General features: G+C 36.3%; 1 protein-coding gene across 2 annotated transcripts in view; it reads right to left on the reverse strand.

Annotated features, from left to right (window-relative positions):
• Positions 1 to 12,141, reverse strand: part of ATG2B (autophagy related 2B) — a 71,378-nt gene that overhangs the window by 41,588 nt on the left and 17,649 nt on the right. Inside the window, exons 7-15 of one of the 2 annotated variants that reach the window (XM_080660858.1) lie at positions 9,906 to 10,002; positions 8,745 to 8,930; positions 6,801 to 6,955; positions 6,604 to 6,709; positions 5,690 to 5,951; positions 4,031 to 4,181; positions 3,231 to 3,323; positions 2,911 to 3,099; positions 687 to 960 (exon numbers count right to left, since the gene is read on the reverse strand). In XM_080660858.1, coding sequence (XP_080516984.1) covers positions 687 to 960; positions 2,911 to 3,099; positions 3,231 to 3,323; positions 4,031 to 4,181; positions 5,690 to 5,951; positions 6,604 to 6,709; positions 6,801 to 6,955; positions 8,745 to 8,930; positions 9,906 to 10,002 — 1,513 coding nt within the window. The remainder of the gene's footprint in view (positions 1 to 686; positions 961 to 2,910; positions 3,100 to 3,230; positions 3,324 to 4,030; positions 4,182 to 5,689; positions 5,952 to 6,603; positions 6,710 to 6,800; positions 6,956 to 8,744; positions 8,931 to 9,905; positions 10,003 to 12,141) is intronic. The other variant, XM_080660859.1, reaches the window with a different exon arrangement.

A 12,141-nucleotide genomic window follows, 5' to 3' on the forward strand; every position in this document is an offset into this window, starting at 1 on the left:
TATGCACGCATATGTTCATAGCAGCATTATTTACAATAGATTTGGAAACAGTCCACCTGCCCATCGGTAGATGAATGGATCAAAAAGCTGTGGGACATTTACTCCATGGGATACTATGCAGCTGTAAAAAAGAGGGATCTCTTCAGGACTGCATGGATGGACCTGGAGACTACTACGCTAAGTGAAATAAGCCAATCTGAGAAAGACAAATATCACATGATCTCACTTATTTGTGAAATCTAATGAACAAAATGAATTGACCAACAAAACAGCACCTGAAGCAATGGAGGCATAAAACAGACTCCATGTGGGGGTGAGAGGATGAGGAGAGATAAACCATAGAACGTATATACTTATATGCATAGCCCACGGACACAGATAGAAGGTGGTAAAGACCTGGGGTGTGGGTGTGTGTGTGTGTGTGTGTGTGTGTGTGTGTGTGTGGCGGCTGGGTAGCGAGTGGGTAAAGGGAGACATCTGTAATACTGTCAACAATAGAAATATATATATTTTTAAAAACTGACTTATCTTACATATTATACAATACTGGGAAAAGTTGTTACTCTTGTTCTCTAACGTAATGTTCTTTAATTGTATGTTTTGCAGCTGTCATATACTTTTTCATGCTCTAGGCTGCAGCAGCAGCAGTTTACAGTCTGCACCTTTACAGGCACGTGCAATCTTACCAGCTAGTTCTCTAAAGGTAAGTTCCAATTTAATTTGTTCTGGGGTTGATCCTCCTATGAATTCAGTCTTAAATTCTAGATCTGTGAATGCTAAATGAAGAATCTCCTTCTGAAGTGACTTCTTAAACCACGGTCCTCTTTCCTGATCTGATCGAAGATCGGGTATTGGGAAGCGAACAGAAAGGTTTAATGCTGGTGTGGCAACTTGTACCGATATTCGACAATTAGCAGGATTATGTGAGTCATCTAGAAACACTTCAGTGAAAGCCTTGTGCTAAAACAAAACATCAAAATATAGGCCAAATGTTAAATTAAGTAAATAAACAAGTGACATTAGTATTCAAGTATTCAACATTACAATATGTATAATCATATTTCCTCATTCAGTATAGTACATTAAAATACAATTCAAAATAACCACCACCATATTAGTTTAGTGTAATGAAATTTTGTAATCCAATAGCCATTGATAAAAGCCAGAATACTGGCAACAGGTAAACCCTCATATAAAATAAATAAAAATAAAAACTGAACCAAAGTGAAAACACAGTCTATTTCACTACAGGTTTAAAAAGAATAACATGTAAATTAGATCATCAACCAATTTAATAGTTAAAAATCACTATAGTACCCAATATTCAGTTTGAAGGATTTACCTACAAATATGCTACCTTAAAGACTCAATATGAATGTGATATCAGATGAATTATGCCAATTGCAAAGGACCATCCCTGACTCGTCTTTGTACTTCCTGGACTAAGCCCAGAGCCTGGCACATCACAGGTTCTAGATAAATATCCAGTAAATGACTCACTGTGTTCCCATCCAACCCAAGGATATGATCCCAACAAATGGCTCTTAGAAACCAAAATACACATGCACCATTTACTGAAGCCATGTTATAGTAAAAAGTCCAAAGAACATGCCCTGCAGATAAAAGCCTATTTCTATTCTTTCTCTAAAATGGATTGAAAGATAAAGCTTTAGTCCAGTGTGCACCATCATGAATCAGTCTCTAACTTCCCAGATTATAAAGTTCCCTTTTATGCTAAATTTGGATTTTTAACAAAGCTATTCTTTCTCTCCCCATTTGACTTTCCAGTTCTAACTCTTACTTCAGCAAAAATAATACATCTATAGCTAACAGCAAATAGAGACATTAGCCCTACAGAACTTAAAATAACAAGCAACTGGTGACAAAAGTAAAGAATGCTGATTTAAAATAACAAGCAACTGGTGACAAAAATAAAGAATGCTGATTTAATCTGAATACATCACTAAGTGAGGGAGAAGGAAATAAAGTAAAAAATAAAATATATTTTCCTTTTCTTTTCAACCAAAGTTATCTCTGTTCCTGGTCCTACAGCTCCCAAATTCCTAACAGATTTCTTGCAAATCTGACTTATTTGCTTTTGAAAAGACACCAGGAACCAGATTTAAGTACAAGTCACATAATATGATGCTCAATAACACTATGAAATAAGTATGTTCCCATTTTCAAAAATATATCTTATCTTATATGGGCTACATTTCATAGGTGGCTCAAGTACTTTGGGAAATGTGTGAGTAGCTAAAATTTTGTGAAGATATTATAATCACAGTTTGTAAAATTAAGAAATGGAAAGGAAATCTAATTCTATTCCTCTAACAAAATCAGTACTACCAACTGGTGTATTTCCCTTCACTCTTTTTCTACACATCAATTTTATTCACACCTTTGTAATGCAAGTTTACTTCTTCACGAGCCTTCTTCATATTGCTGACATCTTCACAACCATCATTTAAAATGGGTGCACAGCCCTAACCAGTTTGGCTCAGTGGATAGAGCGTCGGCCTGCGGACTGAAGGGTCCCAGGTTTGATTCCGGTCAAGGGCATGTACCTTGATTGCGGGCACATCCCCACTAGGGGATGTGCAGGAGGCAGCTGATCGATGTTTCTCTCTCATTGATGTTTCTAACTCTCTATCCCTCTCCCTTCCTCTCTGTATAAAGCAATAAAATATATTTTAAAAAAATAAAATAAAATAAAATGGGTGCATAGAGTTTCACCCAGTATATTAGCAAAACTTATTTAGCTATCTAATATCCAGACATAAAAGACATCTCCATTTTTCATTATTACCAATATGTTAATTTAAGAATACTTAAGTTCAGAAATAATCCAAATAAGCCTATGAGCTTATTAATAATTCTGATTAGCATTTGCAACTTTTGACTACTTACCAGACTAATATGCTTATTATATGAAGTATACATGTGGGATGCCATCATCTCTACTGTAGTAAGCTTCTGTGGTTGAAGCAAGGAATTTAACCTGTCCACAATACTGATATCCAGCTCACAAAATACGGGATTTAATTTAATTTGTAATTCTGCCTTCTGAGGAACAGAACTAAGTCTTGCTTGATTGCCCTTTTAAAAGAAGAAAAGCATTAATATGATCACTAACGATACTATAAAACTAAGTTAAAACCTTCCATTTGTGACAAAATATATGTCAAATAAAAACTTACAGGTGGTAATCACAGAAAAAGATCTCTTACCTGGGGCCCTTTATTCTCAGAATGCTTATAATGAAGCTGAAGACACACAGGGGGGTGGGAATCAGTTTGTTCTTTGGAATGGAACATTAAAAGCTTAAAAGACAAAGAGGAAAATAAATTAAAGGTAAGATATTAAGCTATAACTAATCACATGAATTAACAGACGTGCTAACATATTGGGAAGAAGTTTTTGGAGTCAGAAAACTTTAAGTTTTCATTGTCACTTACTACCAATATGAGTCTTGACAGGTTAGTTAACTTTTGTGATACTTAGTATCTCATCTACAAAATGTAGGGACTCAAGTAAATAAATGCCCAAGAAAGTGCTTTGAAATAAAATAATACATGAGGGCAAAGTAAAAGCAACACGTCACTCTGATAGCTTAGAAAAGTGTCTCTAGGACACACTATTAGGATAGGAATAAAAACAGATTAATAATAAACAAATACAAGACATTGCACTTGTCTTCAGCAGTGACTGAACAGTGCTTAGCACACAGAAGCTATTAGTTGAATAACAGAATTCTCCTGAAATTAAGAGTGCTTAGAAAATGAATGAAATGAAGTCATTTGCCCATAATCTGTCAACTCTAAATTAAACATTTTAATAGACCTTTATTGCCATGAAAGCCATACTTAAAAATCTGTTTCAACAAACATAAATGTTCACACACACACACACACACCCCTCTTCCTATATTACTTCCTGTCCCTCAAGAAAATCACTTCTGGTCATAAAATTCTTAAAGAGCCAGACCGACTTAAAGAATCATCATAAAGGGAAAGTATTTAGCATTTACCTCTGTATAGTGAGGAGAAAGAGAATGAAAATCAGTTGGAAACAGGCACTCCAAAAGTTCCATTTGACCAATAGACATATCAGTACTAAAATACCTGGAAGCTGCTCTTTGTCTTTGTTCATAGGAGACTTTGATGCCAGTGCCTATGAATCTATCATAAGAAATGCAGCATTTGAGAGTATGCATTGGATTCTAGATTGAACAACGTGTCAAACAGTACACAAGTATTAATGAAGTATAACAATGACCTACCTATTCTGATAAATTCAAGTTGTAACTAATATTCCTAAGGATATTAACTAGAAATAATACTTAAAATTTCCCTGACATAAGATAAAGAAACCAGTTCGGTTGACAGGAAATTATCCAGGATATATTTATTTCCCAACACCGCCCTTCCTTCTTCCACATTTTAAAATACACACTGCAGTGGATAAAATCTTTAAAACTATAAAATACTGTACATGCATGTAATAATTTCTTAAAATTATCTAAAAGCATCATGTAATATTTTTAAAACTTCAGTGGAGCTCAAATGAAGGTATTCCTCTAGTTTTTATTGCTTTTGTTGTATTTCCTACTGACAGATATTTGAAATCTTATCAAAAACTGGAAGAGCCCTAGCCAGTTTGGCTCAGTAAACAGAGCTTCAGCCTGCGGACTGAAGGGCCCCGGGTTCAATTCCGGTCAAGGGCACGTGCCTGGGTTGCAGGCTCAGTCCCCAGTTGGGGGCATGCAGGAGGCAGCTGACCAATGATTCTCTCTCATCATTAATGTTTCTAACTCTCTCTCCCTCTCCCTCCCTCTCTGAAATCAATAAAAATACATATTTTTTAAAAACATAACAGGAAGAAAAAAAATTTTTTTTGTAGTTTGTTATAAATAGATACTATGGTTATAACTTGCAGAATTTCTTTTGCTAGGTATAAAAGCTAATTTGCATATTAATTTTAATACTTCAAAAAAGTTACTTAAAAGCCCAAAATATTTTCTAAAAAAATTAATATATTGCATAAATCATTGTATAAAATAACATGACTCGATAATTTACAGGTCACTTTCATGTTAAAATAAATAGCATGTACACATTAACAATATTGTACTTACAAATTTAATTATCTTATCTATTAGAACTCAACCCATGAAGAGATCAGTGACTATTTGGACAGTTTTCTAGGTAGAAGGTGAAAATGTAGCATCAAGCTCCACCAGCCTCAGTATCATTTCCTCATGGCCAGTGGCATATGGATCATTTCCAAGTTCCTTCAAATAAGTTTATTCTACTCTCACCACCACTGCCATCTCTGCTAAGCCAGTAACAAGAACGACTATTTTTATGATTGTAATGGTGTCAGTAGGTATGATGCCATAATGTGGTCCAAGAAATTTGACAAGAGCAGGGCAGAGAGCTAAACAAAAGATAATCTCCAAACTCCAGATTATCTACAGCTTATATGTGAATGTTTCACATCCTAAATAACCTGAGTGAGAGAGTCTGTGATAAACATCTTTGCAGCAGTGGAAGAAAATCTCCCGCATTCCACTCATTTACAAATAAAATGTGAATTAGAAAAACAAATGGAGTGAGGTAGATAGATAAAAACAAAAGTCCACTTTGGTTCTTTTTCAAGGACTGTTAATAAATATGAGAGCATTTACCTAAGGTGATCATGTGAGCAAGCTTCTGCAAATACTGTTCTGAAAGATTTAAAATCATCGGTTGAAAATCTCGCTGGGTCTATCTTTTCTATACAAGAAAAGAAAGCTATCGCCAGAGGTGTCAATGGATTAAGGTTCAATGATGTTTCAGGTGGAGACAATGGATCAATGTGGAGCACAGAGACTGACAAAGTTCCCACAGCTAGTCGAAAAATGAGCTCAGGCCTGGATTCATCCATTGAGACAGATCTAGAGGGGAGAGCTGAAATGCATGTGTTCAAATTATACACATAAAATTTAACACTTAAAAGCAATCCATTATATCAAAATTATAAAACACTTATTCGTGTATTCGTTTTCAAAAACAGGTGCTTACACAATAGTTTGAATGATATTAAACAAGTAAAATAAAATAAACTGATATCTCTCTGCATTTCACATGCAGGATCCTTGGTCCCTGAAGTACAAAGAAGTCTGCCACAATAGGAAATGTATGAACAAAGCTTGCATTAATAAAACTGCACTGGAAAAGTCAGAGATGAACCCAAGATGCTCACTAAATTTTCCTCCAAGCCTTGTGTCTACTCCAATTAAGTTTTCCAGGGAATAAACCTGAGGTTCTCTTTCAAGGAAAGCATAAACAGTGAAACAAAAATCAGATGGTTGGTTGAGACTCCTCAACTGCAATAATATGAAACTTATGGTGAACTTTTTACTAAAAATATTTAAGTACTTAAATACCCAAAGAATACAGGAAATGTACAACTATATTAAACACTTCACAGTGAATTGTTCAGCAACGCTTCATATACATACGAAGGAAAAGAAAAGAAGCAGGATGGCATTTTTTTTTAATTTTAAGTTTTTTAAAATCCTAGCAGAAACCATCGACAATGATCTTATTTGTCACTTACAAGTCTTCTGTAGAGACGATGGGTTAACTAGGTTGGACGGCAGTGCTGACCCTCTTACTGGCTGTTCTTTATGATGATCAAGGAAATTTCCCCAGGTTGGCTGAAGCTATAAAAGAAATGTTTAAAGCAGATGCATAAAATATTGAATTTTAGAAGCAAGATTTCAAGAATAGAAGAAAAATTAAGTAATACTTTACCACAGTAGCACTTAATGGAGATCCTGCTGGGGTATTTGTATATGTGCTAGTTAATGATAACTCAAGGTCCATATTTGGGGGGTCCCCAAGGGGTGGAAGAGAAGAGAGACTATGGGACATGTCCATATCAGCCATGGAGAAGAAAACTTCTTCTTCTAGAGAGAATTAAACTTTGTCAATTGTATTGTAATTCCACAAATCTGCATCTTTAAGTATATATACACTTAATATACTACTCTTCTTTCAGATTACCTGAGATATAGGATACCCTAAATGTTATGTTACTTCCAGTGAGGTAATTTATTTGGATCTAAGACATAAATTGCACAGTAAAAACTCAACTGAACATAGGTCAACCAAAGGTTATGCTATACTGTTGGTGAACTTTTTAAAAAATATATGATGCCCTAGCTGGTTGGCTCAGTGGATAGAGCGTCGGCCTGCAACTGAAAGGTCCCAGGTTCGATGCGGGTCAAGGGCACATGCCCGGGTTGTGGGCTCGATCCCCAGTGTGGGGCGTGCAGGAGACAGCTGATCAATGATTCCTCTTATCATTGATGTTTCTATTTCTCTCTCCCTCTTCCTTCCTCTCTGAAATCAATAACAATATATTTTTTAAATATATATATATATATATATATATATATATATATGATATGTAGTATTACCTGGTATATTTTTAAGTGTTATATTACAATTTAGAAGTTAAAATCCAATTGTTAAAATTATATATACAGAGGGTGCCCAAAAAAATGTATATACACACTTTGAGTAATTATAAACAGTGTTTATTAAAATATATTTTATTTTCAAAATTGAGCTGTCAGGTGTTAAACTGAGTATACATTTTTGGGGGACACCCTATATAAATCTTGCAACCTCTGGTATCATATGGATACTGCTATTTCTTTAAAAAAAAAAAAGAGCAGCATGTATTATTTCAAATTTATTTACATTTCACTTCTATCTTTCTGGAGACTGTTTTACCCTCATGCAAATAAAATTTGTCATAAACAACATTTCTTAAGTTGACTTCAATTTTCTATTTAGTTCAACATCCCATACTTAAATTGATTCTTATTATTTTGGATATTAGTACTCATACATTCTGAAACACCTCAAAATGCCAAGTAAACTGAATAAAGATTATATTTAGCCCTAGCTGGTTTGGCTCAGTGGATAGAGCGTCAGCCTGCCCACTGAAGGGTCTCAGGTTCAATTCTGGTCAAGGGCACATGCCCGGGTTGTGGGCTGGATCCCCAGTAGGGGGTATGCAGGAGGCAACTTGTCAATGATTCTCTCTCATCATTGATGTTTCTATCTCTCTCTCCCTCTCCCTTCCTCTCTAAAATCAATAAAGATATATATTTTTTAAAGATTATATTTATATGTAATTGATAGATTAATAGAGAAAGGTTCCTATTTAAAGTAATTTATAAATCATTATGTGAACACTTAAGAATTTGACAGATGAAGAATTACCCCCCTTTAGTTCTCGTGTAAATCGTTATTTTTATAAACTGACTTTCCTTAGAATAAATCATGATTTATGTAAACTACACAATCGAAAAAGGATACTATAGCATGTCACTATAATGCTGTGATTAGAAATTTAAACCTTACAATAAGGATCTTTTGTTCAACCCCATTTACAGCAGCCAAAGTTCACTTTGCCCTACAACAGTGGTCGGCAAACTCATTAGTCAACAGAGCCAAATATCAACAGGACAACGATTGAAATTTCTTTTGAGAGCCAAATTTTTTAAACTTAAACTTCTTCTAATGCCACTTCTTCAAAATAGACTCGCCCAGGCCGTGGTATTTTGTGGAAGAGCCACACTCAAGGGGCCAAAGAGCCGCATGTGGCTCACGAGCTGCTGTTTGCCGACCATTGCCCTACGATAATAACATATGATTCTGGTGTCAACTTTTTGAGTTGCTTACCACGGCTAGAAGGTGTACGAGCCGTTTCTGACTCATAAAAGCTTTGCTCTGAAGATACACCCACAGAAAGGGAATCTTTTCTCAAATAATAGCGGTTTAATTCCATCTGAATGCGATATTCTTCTTCCTGCTGCATGGGTCGATTCTTTCTATCTTTATTAGCCAAACCTAATTTGCTAGAATTTTCTATAAGTATACAAAAAGAAAAGCAAAATAGTAATTAAACTTGGAATTATTTATCGTTTCTCTCCCAAAACACACACTTATCCAATACCAATGGCCACATTTTTGTAAACTGGCTTTCATAGGAATAAATCATGATTTATAAAACAAAACTACAAAATCAAAGAGCGATTCTATAGCACGTGTACCACTGCTGTGGTTATCACTGTAATGCAGTGGTTCGATCAACTCAGAAATGTAACCCTTCTCACAGGATCTTTTGTTCGTTCCTTACTAACTCCATTTCCCAGCAGCCTTCATACCACAGCAACGGGACAGCACTGCCAGTGTTAAACCACCTGTTTTATATGAACTGGAAATCGAAGCAATAACTTCAAGCATATAGTTAGAAATTATAAAAATCTTATCTTTGAAAAGTAAGTCATTTAAAATGTGTGCTACTTACTGTGTTCTCAGTTATGTGAAATACTATCGCCAACCAAGGAAGTCAGCCAGACAATTTTTAAAAAGTTAAGATGACATAAATAATCTGAAAGCTAATTTGTGCCATGGTAACACAATTTAAAAGATCCAATCAGCCCTGACCAGGTGGCTCAGTTGGTTGGAGTGTCGTCCTGTACACCAAAAGGTTGTAGGTTCCGTTCCTGGTCAGAGCACATACATAGGTTGAGGGTTCAATACCTGGTAAGAGCACCTAAGGAGGCAACTGATGATGTTTCTTTCTCATGTGGATGGGTTTTTTTCACTCTCTCTCTTTTTCTTTCTATTATCAATAAAAACATACCTTCAGGTAATGATTTAAAAATAAATAAATAAATAATCCAATCAAGTTTAACTGTTTAGGGTTCTTACTTACATCTTTCTTATTTACAATACATTCACACATTCCTCTATAAGAGAATGCCCTATATGTATGTTGTATATTTTAACTAAAAAGTTTTAAAGAATTAAAAATAATAACAACAGAGTTCTACTTGCCTGGTCCAGCAATAGCTGCTAACATATCCAAAAGCAAGTGTACCTGTCTTGGAGACAGGAATAGATGAATAGAGTCTATCTGTCCATCAATATCCAACTTCAAAAAAAAAAGAAAGAAAAACATTCAGGATGAACACTGTCTATAATCTTGTCACCACAAATCCCAGTATACTTTAATACACTGATATGGATACTGATTATTTAGTCTTGGATTTCTTCACCTAAGATTCTCTCTACTAACTCACACAATCTACAGTGTAAGATTTAAAGATTGCCAGACTTGTTCTATGAGGGAAAATCCTCCTGAGAAAGTCCATGTTGGCAAGTCCAATGTCATACTTTTTGTCTTAAGTTTTGAGTATTTAAGGTATTTGAGGCCTTAAGACATAGTCTCCAAGAAAGAATGTTAAGACAGCAGTAGTAGAATATTCATTCCCATCATGACTTCAAAAACTCCAATCATAATCCTTAAAGCTTGATTTAAATCAAGAGCAAATAGAGTTGGCTTTCATGAGTTTGCCTGTAGATAACACTCCTTAGTAGAGCATGTAGGAACTTTTCCTGCCAATGGGGTGCCTCTCCAAATGCCCACTGTGTTCCACAAAGCCCACTCCCTCCTGGGCATGGGAGTGAAAGCCACATCCAAAATGGCATAGGCCCAGCTGGCGTGGTTCAGTGGTTAAGCATCGACTTATGAACCAGGAGGTCACAGTTCGATTCCCAATCAGGGCACATGCCCGGGTTGCAGTCTCGATCCCCAATGGGGGGCATGCAGGAGACAGCCGATCTATGATTCTCTCTCATCACTGATGTTTCCATTTCTCTCTCTCCTTCTCCCTTCCTCTCTGAAATCAATCATTTTTTTTTAAGCCAGGGCTTTTTTTTTTTTTTAATATATTTCATTGATTTTTTTTTTAACAGAGAGGAAGGGAGAGGGAGAGAGTTAGAAACATTGATGATAGAGAAACATCAATCAGCTGCCTCCTGCACAACCCCCACTGGGGATGTGCCCGCAACCGAGGTACATGCCCTTGATCGGAATAGAACCCAGGACCCTTCAGTCCGCAGGCCAACGCTCTATCCACTGAGCCAAACCGGTTAGGACAATAATTTTTTTTTTAATGCCGATGGAAGAAGGATGCTCATGTGGACTTCCCTTCTCTTTTCCAGCTGTTTTTCCTTCTAAAAATAAAAGCCCCATTCCGCTCTCATCCTGATTTCTGTGGAGTTTATTCTGAAGAAAAAAATTATTCTACTCTGCATATCACATTCTAAAGAGTTGAATACGCCTGCCTTACTTTTCATTCACCTCTTCAGTTCTAATGCTAACACTGAATCCTATTGCAATTTTATAATAAAACATTTGTATTTGGAAAATGGCATCTTCCCTAAGAAAAAAAAACAAATTTCTTCTGATTCTAGACATAAAAGAAATTACACAGTGATTTTGAGAGATTTTCATGATCTAACCAAAAATTCTCCAGCCCTAGCCAGTTTGGCTCATTGGATAGAGCATCAGCCTGCGGACCAAAGGGTCCAGGGTTCGAGTCCAGTCAAGGGCACATACCTTGGTTGCAGGCTCCTCCCCGGCCCAGACCCTGATGGGGCTCATGCAGGAGGCAACCCATCGATGCGTTTCCCTCACATCGATGTTTCTCTCTGTCTTCCCTCTCTCTTTCACTCTCCCTAAAAATCAATGGAAAAATATCCTCCAGTGAGGATTAACAAAACAAAACAAAAGAAAGAATTCTCCAATCATCATCATCATTATCATCACCATCACCTCCCTTTGTTAGTATCAGGGCACTATCCTAGGTATTTTTATTGTATTTCCTCTAATTCTTAGTACTACTGCTGCTTTACAAACGAGGAAGCAGGCTCACAAAGATTAACGGATTTTCACAAGGCTGTATAACAGATCCAGAGCCAGCATTCTAACCTGTGCTGACCCAGATGGAAAGTCCCCATTCCTTCCATTCTCTCCATAGAGGTGTGGACAAAAACGGGGTTCTACAGAAAGTAAACTCATAGGGTGAACTGATCATAAATTCCTAACTGGGCAGGTCATGGTGGGCAGTCCCTCCCGGCCATATAACTTCTTTACTGAGAGCATATAATCTTAACTGTCTTGTAATCCAATCCCCACCTTCATATAAGCCTTAGTTCCCTCAATTTCAAATGTACAAAAGAAACAAAACTGCCATTCTCAGAAGCAGTGGACACCTCCCTTCCTGGA

This window comes from Plecotus auritus (assembly GCF_963455305.1).
Source record: "Plecotus auritus genome assembly, chromosome: 1".
In the NCBI taxonomy this organism is placed as follows: domain Eukaryota; kingdom Metazoa; phylum Chordata; class Mammalia; order Chiroptera; family Vespertilionidae; genus Plecotus; species Plecotus auritus.